Consider the following 17317-nt stretch of genomic DNA (forward strand, 5'->3'; position numbering starts at 1 on the left):
TATACATCTCAATTTCGAAAAATGTACCCTTATGACTGCTTTGTGGTCCACGGTCACACATTTGTGCATTATGGAATTGTTCATTTATATTAAAAAAATTAGGGTAACAATATTTTGGTGAGCTCGTGCATGATATGGGTGTATTGTTGAGTTGGACATGTGGACACACAGTGGTCTGTGGTTGTAGGTGTTAAAGTGGACATGTCAGATAAAGGGTTTGTGTAAATCTGCAATAAGGTGATTATGTTAAACCCAGATGAACCAACGTTAGAAACCGTTGTGTGTTTACCTCAATCATATACAAGCACTATGCTTGTTCAGCTCTGTGTGTGTGTGTGTGTGTGTGTGTGCATTGGTTTGGGGGGTTTATGAGGACACAAATTTGTATAATGACATGGTTATGGCACAGGTATTACAATATGAAGGTGGTTTATGAGGACACTACCTGCGTCCCCGTAATTCAAAAGGCTTAAAAAAACATACTAAGTGGTGTTTTTTTGAAAATCTAAAAATGCACAAAGTTTCCTGTGAGAGGTAGGTTTTAAATACAGTTTGTACTGTATAAAAACCATTACGCCTATGGAGAGTCCCCGTAAACCACCAGTACCACACTGTGCAAATGTAAGTGTGCAGACCTGGAGTCTAATAAAACATCCGTTGGTCACAATAGCACACCTTCTAGAGAATGTGAATGTTTGGAAGAAACAGGCTTAGGAGTGTCTACGAGAGATTTCCGACACTTGGTCCTTTGTGGGGTCACACAGTGTTGCCAGATTGGGTGGATTTCTGCCCAGTTGGGTGGTTTTGAATTTGATTTTGTAAGGTTAAAATTGGTTTGGGTGGATTTGGGCTGGTTTGGGATCAGTTTGCCAGTTTTCTAATTGGTTAACAAACAAAACCCAAGTGTGCGTGTACTCCATCTAATCAGTCATCATGACGTTACTAAACTGCACTACACTGCAGAGTCGTTGTTGATGTGGACCAGCCCGCACTTTTAGCCGATCAAGAGCGATAGCAGGTAGATGTTTTGATTAATGAGTGACGGGTTTTTAGCACAATAAGGTATCAAATTTTGATCTTGTAGCTGTATATTCAAGCAATTGCTATGCCAAAGTGGCATAAATATAAGTTGTAGCTACAGTAAAGAGAGGGAGAGTGACCCAACTCTCAAACCATGGATTGTTCCATTTGAAGTTAAAGGTCAACATGAAGGTGAGCACATTATTAATATTGCTGTATAGATAGATAGATAGATAGATAGATAGATAGATGGATGTCCATTTAGATAAATACAACCACAATATTTTCAAAGGGTTAGATATTCTGCATCTATATTTTGCATCTGCGTAGACACATGGCGTGTATGTGTATGCATGTGTTTGTGTATAGATGTATCACCGGATAAGACATTCAGAGTGCATTTACCGGGTGACGATGGAGAAGCTTTCGTACCACAGCATCTGCACATCAGAGGAGTGGAAGACCCTCACACATCTCTCCCTCCCTTCAGCCATATATAAAGAGATCGAACTGTGAGTTTACACTCTCATACGTCAAAGATCACTTTTACATACATAATGGCTTTTAGTAATTTGGTTACTTAGTAGTTATTTAATTTTGCAACTCTAAAACCTGATTGGACAAGCCACACTGAATAGCTGTAAATTTGCCATTAGTTGTCTATTTATTAGGTTAGGAGAATTAGAAAATATATTGGTTGGTGTAAATATATTGATTTGGTGTTATTTATTGGTTATAAATATATTGGTTTGGTGTTATTTTCATGTGTAGACAAGTAGACATTACATAAGAGTGCAAGTGTAATCAGGATGTATTGAACACTTTTTTAGCTCATATTTCACCTGTGCAGATTTGAATTGCAAACAAACTGTGTCATATTTCTGTCTAAGGTTTCACTTCGACGTTGCTCCTTTTGAGGAACTTTGGCCTGCAATATTTGTATACATGGTTCACAATTCATGTGGAAAAAACAGGTAAGAATGTGTCGATTTTTAAGAGCTCTGTGTGTTTTGTCACAACGTATCCTATAAGAGAAATGAATGCATATATGTAGTAGAAATAGCAGTGAAGGAAATTATTTGTTTGGAATAAAATGTCTCACTAAGGCTAAATGCATAGACAGTATGTTATCCTAAATGAAAACAATTAAATCAGATTTTTACATTTTGCATAATTTCTTAGTAAGCTAACTTTTAAACTAACTAAAATCTTTATTGAGGCAAAATTGTTGGTGCTGCAAATGACAGGTGAATCATTTGCATACAAAATATATTTGAATAATTTGTGTAACGGTTTAAATTGCTTTTACTGTGATTAATGATGATGATATAATTTACATTTAAGAATGATTTTCATATTTTAGGATTAGATCTGGGACCAGGGTAGAACGATAAAATATATGCATAAAAGGCATTTGAAAATAAATAAGACATACGCAACCTTAATATAACAAAACTTTTAAACCTGTTGTCTTAATAAAAATCAATCCTTTGGAAATAAAAGCGCCCGTAGATGAAGAAACACTCATGTACAGTACTGCTTTGACAAGGCAAAGGTGTACAATCACACTTTCTTTGTGTAATTAAAGCTTTGAGCAGGAGAAACTGTGTCGCTTCACTATGTCAGTGCGGAAAAATTACAGACGAGTTCCATACCACAACTGGAAACATGCTGTGACGGTGGCACACTGCATGTACGCCATCCTGCTAAAAACCACTGGGATCTTCACTGAGCTTGAGGTCAGTGTCGTTCTCATAATAGCATTTACAGTGAACTTATAAGAAATGCATCTCACATCAGTGAGAAAAATGCTAAACTACAAGCCTCAAACAAAAAGTCAACTACAGTAACTGAAGGGTGTAGCAACTATCATACACTTACTAAATTCATTCCTCCATTTTTTGGGGTAGTCATTACATTTAAGAAAGGTTTATTTTGTTGACTGACCATGTGTAAGTAGCAAACCGCAATTCCACAATGGCTAGAACTCGCCAGCAATGCCTTTCACCAAATCACTCAGGGCAAATGTCATATGACATTTTTAATATTCATGAACCAACAAGTGCCTGGCGCAGTGTGCTGAACAACAAAGACCCAATTATTGAACATTATTATGACAAAGATACAATTGTGACTTATGTTGGTCCCACTTTATGTGGCATTTCTGTACTAACATATAAATTAATAATTTAATGCAATACACTTATTGTGTACATACATGTTTTTACATTGTACATTTACTTAAAAAATACCTGCATGTAATTACATCTGTAATCAATTTCTGTAATTACATTTATAATTATACTGTTGAATTACCCTTAAACCTACCCATACCACCAAACCTGTCATTAACCTTACCCGTATCCCACCTCAATAGCAGCAAAAGTGTTTTGCAATACAATATAAACACAGTAAGTACATAGTACTTATTTTTTGATGTAAGTACATAGTGGTTAAGGCCACTTAAGTGGGACCGTTTCTAACATGGTTAACATGGTTATCCATACCTGTTGATTCAGGATTACATTATGACATATTTTAATCAGGCCGTTCCCCAGAAACATGAATTATGAATTATTAGACTCTTTAAACAAGTTGCATTACAACTACTAAATTATGAATAGTATTACTTAAATGTGCTGTTAATAAGGACTTGGCTAGAAGACTGACAAGCAGTGAATAATAAGAAATAGGGCTGTCAAAAAAACGTGTGTGCATGTTGCATTCGAATTTTAGGTGTGCATCAGGCAGCCTTATCAGTGGTGCACGAGATGCGATGACAATGTAAGTGTCATTGCGTTTTAATGTTTTTGTTAGCCTATCCAGTTGAACCCACTAGATGCGGCTTACATTGTACATTTACTTAAAAAATACCTGCATGTAATTACATCTGTAATCAATTTCTGTAATCACATCTAATTATACGGTTGACTCTACCCTTTAACCCACCTTTAAAAGTAACCATACCATCAAACCTGTACCTGTATTCCATATATATATAATTAATTACATAATATACTGTATATATAATTCATTACAGTGCCTGGTAGAAAAACAATGAGGATGACAACATTAAACATAAATATAAATATATTTACTAGGACAAATATAGAATAAACACTAATTATAGTGAGAACGTCTCGGTTACGTATGGTAACCCTCGTTCCCTGAAGGAGGGAACGGAGACGGCACGTCAGTCATCGCAACCGACCGCTCCACCGGGGGGACCCTTGTAACCCCATAGCCGCACCACCATCGAGGGTGGTGAGGGAGGAGGAAGCAGCAGATCGGTTTCCGGCAGTAAAAGGTACCATCCACGACCTGGTGAGCTCCTCATGCACCTCCGGGAAGAAAGGCAGGACGCTGAGAAGCAGCGCGAACCACCCCGAGAACCAATCGTGCAACCTTGAGGGCTCGGGACCCGGTGGAAGTCTCCACTCGAGCCCTACCCCTACGGCGGCAAACAGAGCTTGGCCCGCGACTCCGAGATGATCTTCTTCCCGCAATGAGAAGTTGACTCATCCACAAACGCCACCTCAGCGTGCTACATGCCCAGGCACGTGAGGCAGCGATCGTGACCATCACCCAGCGCCAGGTAACGACCGAATCCAGAAACGGGTGATACGTTGTCTATAGCAAGACCCACATCGTCTTTATAAACACGTAACGTCAAGTTTGCCACGCAACGTCGTCTTTAAAAAGACGCACCGAAATTGCTCTTTTAGGGAAAAAGCTCTTTTAGCGTGCTGAGGCGCACAGGGGAGATGATCATCTCTGATGTGTGCAACCCACTCGACACGGGAAACCACCACCGCTGAAGCGCCGTACCGCCAACACAAAGAGCTCTCCAAGAGCGCGCTGAACTTGTTCAGTCTTCTGTCTCAGTAGAGTAGTCAGGAGCAGAACGATGTGATCACTCGGCTCTGAAGCGAAAAGCTGAATATGCGCTGCATCTGCTGCCTACTTATACTCACGCTGTGATCAGCGGCAGCTGGATGCAATAATCGCATGCCAATGTGCATTGGCTCGTTTAGTTTACACTCGAAGTAGATTGGTCTCTCTAAGCGAGATCCCAATTTGTCGGTCATCCGACGTGACATCGAGAGTGACCGACTGAAAGGTAACTATAACTATGAAGTTTTAATAATCGTTTTAATTTTGTAAGAATAGTGAAGTCTACACCACAGCAGAGGAATGAATCCCTTCAATAATGTTTTTTTTACAGCTTAGGAACGATACAATTTCAACAGCCATTCAGAATACAGTTTAAAGAGCTTGAACATTTAAAGCTTTAGACAACTCAACTTCAGCGCACAATTATAATAAACAGAACATTATTGTCTGCTGGTGTGGATGCTAATATAGTTAACAATATAGTTATCTTTGTAGTTATAATTCTTGGTGTAAACCGGTCCTTTACTGTCACTGACTTACTTCTCACACAGAGGAAAGGCTTGCTGATTGCCTGCTTATGTCATGACCTGGACCACCGCGGCTACAGTAACAGTTATCTGCAGAAGTTTGACCATCCGCTGGCTGCTCTGTATTCCACATCCACCATGGAACAGCATCACTTTTCACAGACGGTGTCCATCCTGCAGGTAAAGCTCCTACACACTGTGCCAGCTCAGTACGATAGTTTCAAACACGCTAAATGTGAATGCGCACTTATTTGTGTACATTTTAACTGTACTGTTAAATGTTAACTGTTAAAACTGGATAAAACCAGTTTCAAAATTAACATTTCATTTTGTTGGCATATTAAAGTCAGTTACTAAATTACAGTTTACAGTTTAATTACAATTACTAAATTACAGTTTTGGGGAAAGTTACTTTTAACAGTAATTACAATATTGCGTTACTCCATAAAAAAGTTAACTAAAGTAATGCAAAGTAATGCATTACGTTACTTTTGCGTTACTTTGTGTCACCTTAGTTGGGCTTGCTTATTTAATTCTAATCACAAAAAATCCAAAAGTTATATTTTTGGTAACTATAAAGGCCCCTTCACACCAAAAGAGAAATTAATAAGCCTCAGGCTAAATGAAATGCCTCTGTACCTCAATTTCTCTCAATAAGGAGAAAAGAGATGTGTCATTGAAGAAATGTGAAAACAAAGTAACTTGTGTTACTTATTTGAAAAAGTAACTTAGATATTTTCTTGTAAATGTAAAAGTAATGCATTATAGATATAGATAGGAATAGACAGTAAATTACCTAATACTGTAATGCTGTAAGCTTCATTTTAAGAAAATGGACTTTAAAAATATGTATTGTAATTAAAATCTAGAGACACAAATGTATAAAATTAATAAAACTGAAAGACTTCAAGACTTCCACTAGTCTGAAACCAAAATCATAAAATTGATAAAAATGTTTTTGACTGTAGTGCCTTGCATGCAGAAACCATCACATTGTCTTTGAGTGTCATACTGACAAAAGCTGACATACAAGGATGCATTCACGTGGTATTGCCATTTATTTACAAATCAGGTATAAACATGCCCCCAAAATTTGTACCGAAATTTGTACTGAAATGATACTGCATTTCAGATCCCCATGTTACAAGCCAGTTGTAGAGGACTGTAGATCATCACTCCAACAGTCTGATTCAGCTTTTTTTAAATTACAGAAGTGCACTTCACTGCATCACACGTGTGGATATATTCCCAGTTTTAACAAAAATTTCCTTTAATCATCTTTTGATGAATTACTGCTGCTGTCTTTTAAATGAAATTCTGTTTACTGCCTACTTATCATTGGTGGTAATAACTAAATGTTGTGTTGACATTTATGAATAGAGCACAATTTGCCCCAAAATCTCTCTAATTTCTGTATTCTCATGAGGTCAGCCACAAAAAAGTTTGTGGTCTAATGTCTTTTTTCTAATTTCCATATTTAAGAAATTTCCCATCATAAGTCAGTTGGTTGTCAGCCATCTCTTGGATGTCCCTTCGGCTTCGCTGTAACTCTCCAGCAGAGCCAGACGCCCCATAAGTGGAGCTTTTGCTTTTTTATTGATCTCTTTTTTTCTCATAGCTGGAAGGGCACAATATTTTCTCCAACCTGACTTCCAGTGAGTATGAGCAGGTGCTGGAGATCATCAGGAAGGCCATCATCGCTACAGACCTCGCTTTGTACTTCGGCAACCGCAAGCAGCTGACTGAACTGCTGGCCACAGGGGTGCTGGACCTGAACAACCGTGCTCACAGGTCAGAGGTCATAGTTCATCTCCATTATCACAGAACTCTTGTAAATCTTACCTCAACTTTAGAGATATTTTCAGGGAGCCATCTGAAACAGTGTCATAGGCTGTGCTTGAAGTAGTAACACAGTGGTTCCCAACCCTGGTCCTTGAGGCACCCCAACACTGCACGTTTTGCATGTCTCCTTAATCAAACACACCTGATTCAGGTCATCAGCTCATTAGTAGAGAGACCTGAAATTGGTGTGTCAGAGAAAGGAGACATGCAAAATGTTCAGTGTTGGGGTGCCTCCAGGACCAGGGTTGGGAACCACTGTAGTAACACTTACTGTATGTTAAAGGTTAGGGTTTGGTTTAGGATTAGCTGCTTGTAACTTTGCGTAAATTCTGTTATTACTATGGTAAGTACATGTAACATGTAACTACATCACTTTAAAATAAAGTCACCAAAGAACATATATCCAGGTTGCATTTCACCCTAAAGTCAAAAGACAAAAATAACAAGTCTTATTTTGCGCAAAGAAAGCCTTTTTAATTTTTTTTCTTTTTCTATTATGACATTGACTATTATTTTATTTGACAATTAAGCACATTTTCTTCCAAAAATCTCATTATCATAATGCACCATGCAGACATTACTAAATCAAATCAGTGTAAATCAAAAGCTGTATGAATGAATTTCTCACAAAACTAACATTTTAGGTGTTTTAAGGTTTGTTTTTGTTGTTTGTTTTTGATAAATTGGACTGTGAATGAAATGGGTGCTTTGTCAATACTATATGATTTTAGACGTTTTTGAAATCTATTACAACTTAATTCAAGCAAAGCAATAGCTTTGTATCTTAATGTAGAGAATTCCTAGTATGTGTAACTCACACCCTGATCTGATCCCGCTGATGAATTGCTATGTGATTATTTGTCCGCCGCAGGGACCGTGTGATCGGTCTGATGATGACGGCCTGTGATCTCTGCTCTGTGACCAAACTGTGGTCCGTCACACAACTCACAGCCAATGACATCTATGCTGAGTTCTGGGCTGAGGTAAGCTTTAATCTTTCTTTTAATCATTCTTAACCAAGCATGAATCTTGTTGTAACAATATTGTGTAATAAATTAAATAATAGAACAAATCACTGAATTGTTTTGAGCAGTATGTCAAACTGCAGGCCAGACCTCTGAAGGACAGTCGGTGAAATTGTTCATCTTGTTTGTGATGATAGGGGGATGAAATTAAGAAGATTGGAATGCAGCCCATCCCTATGATGGACAGGGATAAAAAGGATGAGGTTCCCCAGGGACAGGTAAATCAGAACTTTCTGTCATTATCAAGCTCCTAGAAGAACGTTGCTTTTCCAATCCCATGCCTTCACGTCAGAAGTGTGCCTAAAACGTTGCCTAGGTAGGCAGCTCATTAGGTTAACTTGTAGAGTAAATGCTAAATTTGAGTTGCAAAGCCATTTTTTAATGTCTTTCTATGTTCAGTAGTACCTGAGTCTTGTTTTACCCATGTTCTCAGGTCGGGTTTTACAATGCTGTGGCTATTCCCTGCTACACCACCCTGTCAGAGCTGTTTCCTCCCTCCAGTCCTCTGCTTACAGCCTGCAGGTCAGTCACACACTCAACACAGTGTTTGACTGCATGAATGCTCCAATGCTGTGATATAATCATCCGTCTTCGTAAGCACTAGCAAATTGAACCAATTGACTAATATTTGAAAATCTGCTTGACAAAACTAATATTATAAAACAGATTCCTGGATGAGCCTTGTTTAAAACAGTTATAATTGCTATATGCAGACCTGTGACCACACGTTAACTTAATTTTATATTACTGCGCCAAGTGGCTATGTTGCTTTACAGACATAGCTATATTACTTAATGGAAGTATTGCTTATTGTGATTAATATAATTTTATATCATTAATTGATTTTTAATGAAATTCAATAAGTTTAGCACATATTAATATTCTTTATACAATACACCATTTTCTTTCCCGCTCTGAAACTGGAGTTAATTGTGCTGCTTTGCTCAGGTCACATTAACCGACTTCGATAATGTAGCCATTGTGCTAGTTCTGATGTGAGGATGGGTCTGTGTCTAAACTTCTCCCCCTGTACCCCTAAACTCATTGAATGCTTGCGAGCCTCTGTGAGCTTGATCTGTGGGGAATGCAAACACAGTTGACGGCACAATTTGAAAAGCCTTGCCACTGCGTCAGCACCAGGTTTTCAACTGAAATGTGTGGGCAGCGGGCCCAGACGCTTCAGAGCCCTGGTCATTGTGAGATCAGGGAGGGACCAATAAATGACATCAGCATCGCTAATTGAAAGAGAGAGTCTAATAGTCAACAGTTTTAACCCTCTGTTTTTACCCTGCATGCTATATAAATATAAATAAATAAGTAAAAACTGGAAAAATTTTCTTTCTACCTGTCTGGGTTTGGATCGCCCTGATAGCATTGTTTCTGTTACTCTAGTGACAGCCTTCAATTGACATTTTTAGGGTTGTAACAACTAATCAATACAAAAAAAAAACAATAATGAAAATACTCAAAAACAGATTTTATTATCGGTTAGTTGGATCCATTTAAATGTATGAGAATGACATTGTTACAAGTGAGGTTCCTGTACTGCCTCTCTTGCTCCACCAGAGGGAACCTTCACCTGAATATTGACTGTTTTGATTCGGACTTCAATTCCCATCCGCCTTCATACCTGGGACTGATTGCACTACACCTGCATCCAATTAGTCACTCACTCACACTAACTGCATCCAATTACTCATTCACTCACACACGCTTTCTGTGGGGCACTGCTCACTCACACTCTCATTGCGAAGTCTTGATTTGCTACGGTTGTCAATTCTGAGCATTTTTCTGTGGATTACCTTCTCTGTGTTTGAACCTGGACTGTACTCTCGTGTCTGATCCTTGCCGCCTGCCTCGACCCTCTGCCTGTTACCTGGACTGTGATTGTTTATCTGCCTGCCCCGACCTCACGCCTGTTCTCTGGTTTGTGAATGTTAATCTGCCTGTTCTGATCTCTCGCCTGTTCTCTGGATTGTGTATTCTCTGCCTCCTCAGTGTTACTGCCTCCGTACTGTATTTATCGTTGTGATATTAAAGCTGCAGATGGATCCTCACTCCTCTTGACTCGTCGTTACAGACGTATTGACCAAAAAAAAAAAAAAGGAAAGTTAAACAAATCAAAGCTATCATTTATTTCAGCAACACTGCTTGGCTACTTTTCAGGGTTGTTGGTTTGTTTTTTGTTTTAAATTGTAGTTTTGTGAGGAAAAACATAGTTACACTTTATAATATTATTATCTGAAAATAATGATTTTAAGCATTTAAGAATAAATGCATTTTTAAGATTTTAAAATAAACAAATTAATTCAAGTTACATTTCAAGTGACAAGTTACATTATAAATTTAAAAGCAGTGTTTCAACACAGCAACTGTTACCATTAATCAAATCACCATTAACCATATACTTTATAGCCAAACAGAGCACAACTGAGAAATGCAACAACAATTCTTACTAAAAGTATTTAAGAATTTTTTAATAGCCATATTTATTTAAAATCCTACACTATCTTTTAAAAGTTTTTTAAGAAGTCTCTTGCCTCACCTCACATGCATTAATTTGACCAAGAATACAATAAATAATAATAATAGTAAATGCTGACATATTACGATTTAAGAGCTGTTTTCTATTTTAATAGGTTTTAGAATGCAGTTTATCCCTGTGATGACAAAGCTGAATTTTCAGCATCTTTACTCCAATCTTCAGTGTGACATGATCCTTCAGAAATCATTCTAATATGCTGATTTGCTGCTCAAGAAACATTTCTTATTATAATGTTGTGCTATGTTGAAAAACAAAAAACATCTTTAAGTTCAGAGGCGAAAATGTGTGAAAGCAAAACTTGCTATTTCTCACTTTAGTCACTTAATTTGTGGACCGTTTTGCCACATTTAAACTATAAACCAACTATTGTGTTTTTGCTGTCTGTGTTTGCAGGGAAAACCTGGCCCAATGGGAACAAATCGTGCAAGGAGAGGACACCTCTACGTGGGCTTCTACTAACGAGGCCGAACTGAGCGAGACATCAGACAGTGGACCAGTAAAAGTGGACAATTGAATCCGTGGCACCTGTCCCACAGCACCACCTACACCCTGCCAGAGACACTGGACTTCCTGTGGACAGTCCCACATCCTGCAGAGACAGGAGGAAGTGCAGAGGCCAGGCGGGGAAGGATACATTCAGAAAAAATAAACAAAACATAATGTTACCTCAGTGGGTGACGGAGGCATACACTCTAATGACATCAGGGCTCCCTTGTTGATGGCTGGGACTCAAGTCCACTCTGTGTGGGATCACTTCAGAAGAATGGCAGTACTTGTCCTTAGGAGGTTGCTTCTGCATATTTTCGTTTAGGTGATTATTTTTCTTTATCTCAGTTTCTTTCCTGGTCTTACATTTGAAGAGGCCTTAAATACGAACCGGAGTTACGATCTGGTTGGGTGACTTGCAACTAGAAGATGGTTCGTCTAGTTTAAAATGGTACTTTTTATCCTGCTCTGGTCACAAATGTTGTACACAATGAGAGGATTTATGTTTTAAGACAGACAGAAAGAATGTTAAGTCGCAGTTAAGGTGCATGAGGCACGATAAACCGATCGCTCTGGTGGTCTGATGGATGTTTTAGATAATATTTTGAGCAAAAATGTTTTGCAGTACTTGAATGAAGAAATACAGCCTATTCTGAGTGGAGTTGAAAACAAAAATCCCCTAAAGCGCGTCCTTCCAAAGCAAAGAGCTTTTGTGATGGCATAAGTTTCACTCTGAACCTTGTTGTATTCACACACAAGTCACGGTGTTCCTCACTGAAATGAAACTGTCACAATTGCAGCCAATGGCAAACAAGAAAGGGGCAGAGTGTAATCGAGTGAGTTTGTAAGTTTTATTTTCAGTTCAAATCCTCACAAAACTATGTAGCTATATACAGTGCTTAACAAATTTATTAGACCACCTGTCAAAAACTTGTTTAAAACTAAAAATGTTATTGTCATTTATTAGGCAAATAACAAACTGAAACAACTAAATATTCTTTATTCACGCATAATAACCAAAAAGCTTATATAGCCTGTTTTATTTTTATTTTGAATGGCTTCCTTTGGCCTTGATAACAGCTTGCATTCTTGCTGGCATTGTTTTTATCGTTGTTGACTTCCAAATAGTTTCTAGTTGTTCCCAAAGACTTGCTTTTGATGAACCTTTTGTGAAAAATCCCCTAAAGCACGTCCTTCCAAAGCAAAGAGCTTTTGTGATGGCATAAGTTTCACTCTGAACCTTGTTGTATTCACACACAAGTCACGGTGTTCCTCACTGAAATGAAACTGTCACAATTGCAGCCAATGGCAAACAAGAAAGGGGCAGAGTGTAATCGAGTGAGTTTGTAAGTTTTATTTTCAGTTCAAATCCTCACAAAACTATGTAGCTATATACAGTGCTTAACAAATTTATTAGACCACCTGTCAAAAACTTGTTTAAAACTAAAAATGTTATTGTCATTTATTAGGCAAATAACAAACTGAAACAACTAAATATTCTTTATTCACGCATAATAACCAAAAAGCTTATATAGCCTGTTTTATTTTTATTTTGAATGGCTTCCTTTGGCCTTGATAACAGCTTGCATTCTTGCTGGCATTGTTTTTATCGTTGTTGACTTCCAAATAGTTTCTAGTTGTTCCCAAAGACTTGCTTTTGATGAACCTTTTGTGCAATCTATCTTTGAATCCATTAAATCCCAACAATAATATTTTAGCATTAGAAACTGTGACTAAAGAGCTTACACATACTGGTGGATTAACCATTACAGAAACATAAAAAATTATTTTGGTAAAAACCTTACATTGGGTGGTGGTCTAATAAATTTGTTAAGCACTGCATATGTTGAGCTGAGGACAACAATGACTCTAAAAAGACGATCCACACTGATATTTTGTCATAATTGTTTGCAAAAGTGAGGAAGGTTACCCAAAATCTGTTCAAAAGAGAAAATGTACACAACCGAATTGATTGCTTGATTATGCAAACATTTAATATGGAACTATTTCTGATTCTCAAGCTATTTTAATTATTTTCCTCAAATATTTTTCATTATTTTTCATTATTTTAATTATTTTCATCAAATCATTTTTTTATTATTATTATTATAATAAATTATTATTTAAGGTACTACAACTCCACCAAATCTGTAAATTAATTGATGCAAAATAAATAAATTAATAAATAAAAGATAAATGACTGTAGGGAAATAAAAAGACATATACTAATACATTCATCAGAGACATATATAAACATCTTATTAAAAAAGGCTGCAGACTTAAATTAGTTCAGTTACTTAAAGGGGTAGTTCACAAAAAAAAAAGAAAAGTCTGGTGTTGTTCTAGTGCTGTAGGACCTTCTTTCTTTTTCAGACCACAGAAGGAGAGATAATAGTAATAATAATAAAGTCCTGCTTACGCTGATCCATATAATGGCAGTGAATTGCGATCAGCTTCAAACATTAAAGAAAAAGATCACAGAATGATCCCATGCAACTCGTGCTGCATTTTCCAAGTGTTCTGAGGGCATATGATATGGTTTGGTGAAAAACGAACCAAAATTTCAATTATTATTTTTGTACATTTTTGACTTTGCCCATTGGTTTACTTAAAGAGTACATAATGACTGAAACCTCTCCCTTTATCTCTGTGGACTGGCCCCCTTCAAAATACCCGACCAATCCTATCTTACTAACTAGTGCATCCACCATAAAACCAGACAAACTGTTCATCTTTTCTAATGTACATAAGAATCCTGCATGTTTGGATTCTTTAAAAGGAATTGGATAGAAATGTTTCCACAACACTTAAAACTATCTAATAATGAGAACAGAATGATAAACACATTACTTTCCCTTTCCCAAATCTAAATAAACCTTGAGAAGTTCATACTGTGGATTACATTTTGTAACTCTCATTCCCAAATCAACATGATTCACAGTCTTCAAAGATTATTGTTTCTGTGTAATTCAAACATTTCTTTACACAAAATCAGCAGATGAATAATGCTTTGTAATGTCACATTTCTTCACCGCTTTCGGAACACATTCTGCTCCAGTTTCTATGGAACAGTTTGTAAAAGTTTGTGTGAGCAAAGAACAGTAAGCTTAGTGAAGGGGCAATTGAAAATGCTTCTGACAATGTTTGCCATCAATATAATGCCTTTGTTTCAAATCAGTTTTTTTTTTCTTTGTATCTGTAAGATGCACCTGCAGTCCCTGCAGACAGTTATGGAGCTCTGACTGACTGATGACCTTCTGTAAATACTGCAGGACTGATGAGTGAATGTAACCAATACTGTCACAAACTGCTTCAAGATGCCTGTTAGTTTTTAAGTGTACCAAAGGTGTACACCATTGTATATGGGAATGTTAAACATGGCTTCCAATTGTTGTGTCGGCATGCGACATGTGCACTGTGTGTAGAGAGATTGAGTTTGGAGATGTAAGCTACATTCTAATGGTGCTATCTTAGGCAGTCATGCACTTTCTGTTCCCGTGCACATGCAAGTGTGTGTGTGTGTGTGTGTGTGTGTGTGTGTGTGTGTGTGTGTGTGTGTGTGTGTGTGTGTGTGTGTGTGCGGCATGCGATGTGTGCACTGTGTAGAGAGACCGAGTTTGGAGATGTAAGCTACATTCTAATGGTGCTATCTTAGGCAGTCATGCACTTTCTGATCCCGTGTGCATGCGAGTGTGTGTTCGCTCTGGAGTAATGCTACCAACCCCATCTACTACGGAGTCAGATTTGAGAGGATCTATTCAGCACCGCTCACCTCAGTCACCCAAGATCATCCACAACCAGCTGTCTTTCCCCTCATATGCACTATATTTGGAGACTATTATTATTGTTATTAATATTATTGCTCCTATTATATTATTGCCACAATTATTGATTATTACCATTGTTATTTTGTTAATTAGAGTTAAATTTTAAATTAACTTATATTTTTTATACAAAGTTTAGCGTTTTTGTTTTGTACAGAACAAATTGTACATCATGGAATAAAGCGAATGGTCATTTAGAGAAACTGCATACTGTTGCGTGAGATAAATGTCTCATATCTAAATGTATGAGCAGTAATTACTTTTATTAAATATTTCTGACAAATACAAATGGTGTAATATTTATTTTGTGAATTTTTACGTATGTATGTATCATGTATGTATTTATTTATTTATTTACTTCCTTACATGGAAAGATTTACAGTAATCAATTTACCATGGTTATTGAAATAGAAACAGCACTACGTGCAACTATATTAACTAATATAATATAATAACTAATATAATTGCACCTTAATTATATATATGTATGTGTGTATGTATGTATGTATATATATATATATATATATATATATATATATAACTAGTAGTAGTAGTAGTAGTTCACACAAATATATAAAGTAGTACACAAACATTAGCCTGTTGTTCAGAAGTTTTTGCAACAGTGTGTTTTCACACAGGTATCCTAGCAGGGTAACACAAAGATTTTACCTGAACATGTCCCACAAGTGTCCAAATAGCTCATCTTAATTTTGAACATAGAGTACCCTCACATTTTTGTAAATATTTGATTATATCTTTTCATGTGACAATACTGAAGAAATGACACTTTGCTAAAATGTAAAGTAGTGAGTGTACAGCTTGTATAACAGTGTAAATTTGCTGTCCCCTCAAAATAACTAAGATATAATAAAATATTTACAAAAATGTGAGGGGTGTACTCACTTCTGTGAGATACTGTATATCTAGAATGAGTGCAGGTAAAGTGAGACATTTCAGCTTACCGAATATGTGTCAGAATATTACATTCATTCGGTCTTAAAGGGGCAGCAGCCTAAATAAATACCTGTCTGTCTCATTAATGTTAATCAAACAACAAAAGATGTTAAATACATGTATACATGTTAAGCCTACTGTATTAGGAAAACGAGTGTATTTAATATTTAATATGTATCTATTGTATTTGTCTTATGGTTTGTAATTTGCTTCTTTATTTTTATATAAAAATAACAATCAGGTCTATGACGTTATAGTTTGGTAATTGGAACATTAAGCAAACATTCTGTCTTTGCTGGGTCATTTTGTGTAGCTTTTTGTTGGTCAGGCCGTAACAGAGCCCAACAATAGAGATACAGAAGTAAAAATAAATAAATAAATAAATAAAAATAAAATTTAGAAAGTTCCCAGTAATAATGAATACAACTTTCAAAACAGCCCAACATGAAGCATTGCGAATGATGTAATGAAGTTTGTACTTGTAGTCTGCATTTATAGGTGATTCCTGTAATTTGGTAATATTTATGTCCCCCAGACATTTTAACATGGTGGTTAACCAAAAAGAAGTGATAAAAGCTTTTCACAATAGTTTGGTATGTCCATTATAATAAATCAAAATATTTATTGCATTTGAATATTTTTTATTATAAAATAATTACTTATCTTACACCAAGCATTTTGTCATGTCCCTGAGGAGCTTCACTGAATTTGTACTTAGAAAAGACAAAATAAAATAACTCAATGTGTCCAGTATTTTCTAAAAATGCAAGATATTTTATAAAAAACAGAATATATATTTATGTCCCTCAGTCTCAACTCAACCGCATTACACTAACCATTCTACACCTATAATAATTTAGACTCCAACCATATGTGACATAATTCAGGTCCCTTTAATAGTAGTGCAGAGAATAGTAAGTAGTGTCATAGTTTTATTCTTTTTTTTTTTGGCGTATAGTCAGAGTGTACTGTCAAGCTTAACAACTAAACCCCATCACATGAAATTAAGATGGAAAATGTTTATTTTTTTAATTAATTTTAATTTCATTTTAATCCATAAGTATATGTTATGTACTTATTTTATTGCTGCCATACATGCCATCTACTCTCCTACACTACACAAGTAGCAGTGGCCAATTTGTGCAAAAAACACAACCCTGTCATATATATGTATATTTGTAAATAATAATAAAAAATGCA

At 36.5% G+C, this 17317-nt stretch overlaps 1 protein-coding gene across 1 annotated transcript in view; it reads left to right on the top strand.

Annotated features, from left to right (window-relative positions):
• The window catches only part of LOC107660237 (cAMP and cAMP-inhibited cGMP 3',5'-cyclic phosphodiesterase 10A-like), a 107507-nt gene extending 92645 nt beyond the window's left edge, over nt 1-14862 (top strand). The window contains exons 13-23 of the mRNA XM_016449506.1: nt 588-621; nt 1390-1532; nt 1911-1994; nt 2609-2759; nt 5466-5621; nt 7060-7232; nt 8155-8266; nt 8446-8526; nt 8742-8830; nt 11247-11664; nt 14543-14862. Of these exons, the coding sequence (XP_016304992.1) occupies nt 588-621; nt 1390-1532; nt 1911-1994; nt 2609-2759; nt 5466-5621; nt 7060-7232; nt 8155-8266; nt 8446-8526; nt 8742-8830; nt 11247-11367 (1144 nt within the window). The 3' untranslated portion in view covers nt 11368-11664; nt 14543-14862. The remainder of the gene's footprint in view (nt 1-587; nt 622-1389; nt 1533-1910; nt 1995-2608; nt 2760-5465; nt 5622-7059; nt 7233-8154; nt 8267-8445; nt 8527-8741; nt 8831-11246; nt 11665-14542) is intronic.
• The last annotated feature ends 2455 nt before the right edge of the window (nt 14863-17317 follow it).

The sequence above is a fragment of the Sinocyclocheilus anshuiensis genome, unplaced genomic scaffold (assembly GCF_001515605.1).
Source record: "Sinocyclocheilus anshuiensis isolate Anshui unplaced genomic scaffold, SAMN03320099.WGS_v1.1 scaffold475, whole genome shotgun sequence".
NCBI classification, from domain to species: Eukaryota; Metazoa; Chordata; class Actinopteri; order Cypriniformes; family Cyprinidae; genus Sinocyclocheilus; species Sinocyclocheilus anshuiensis.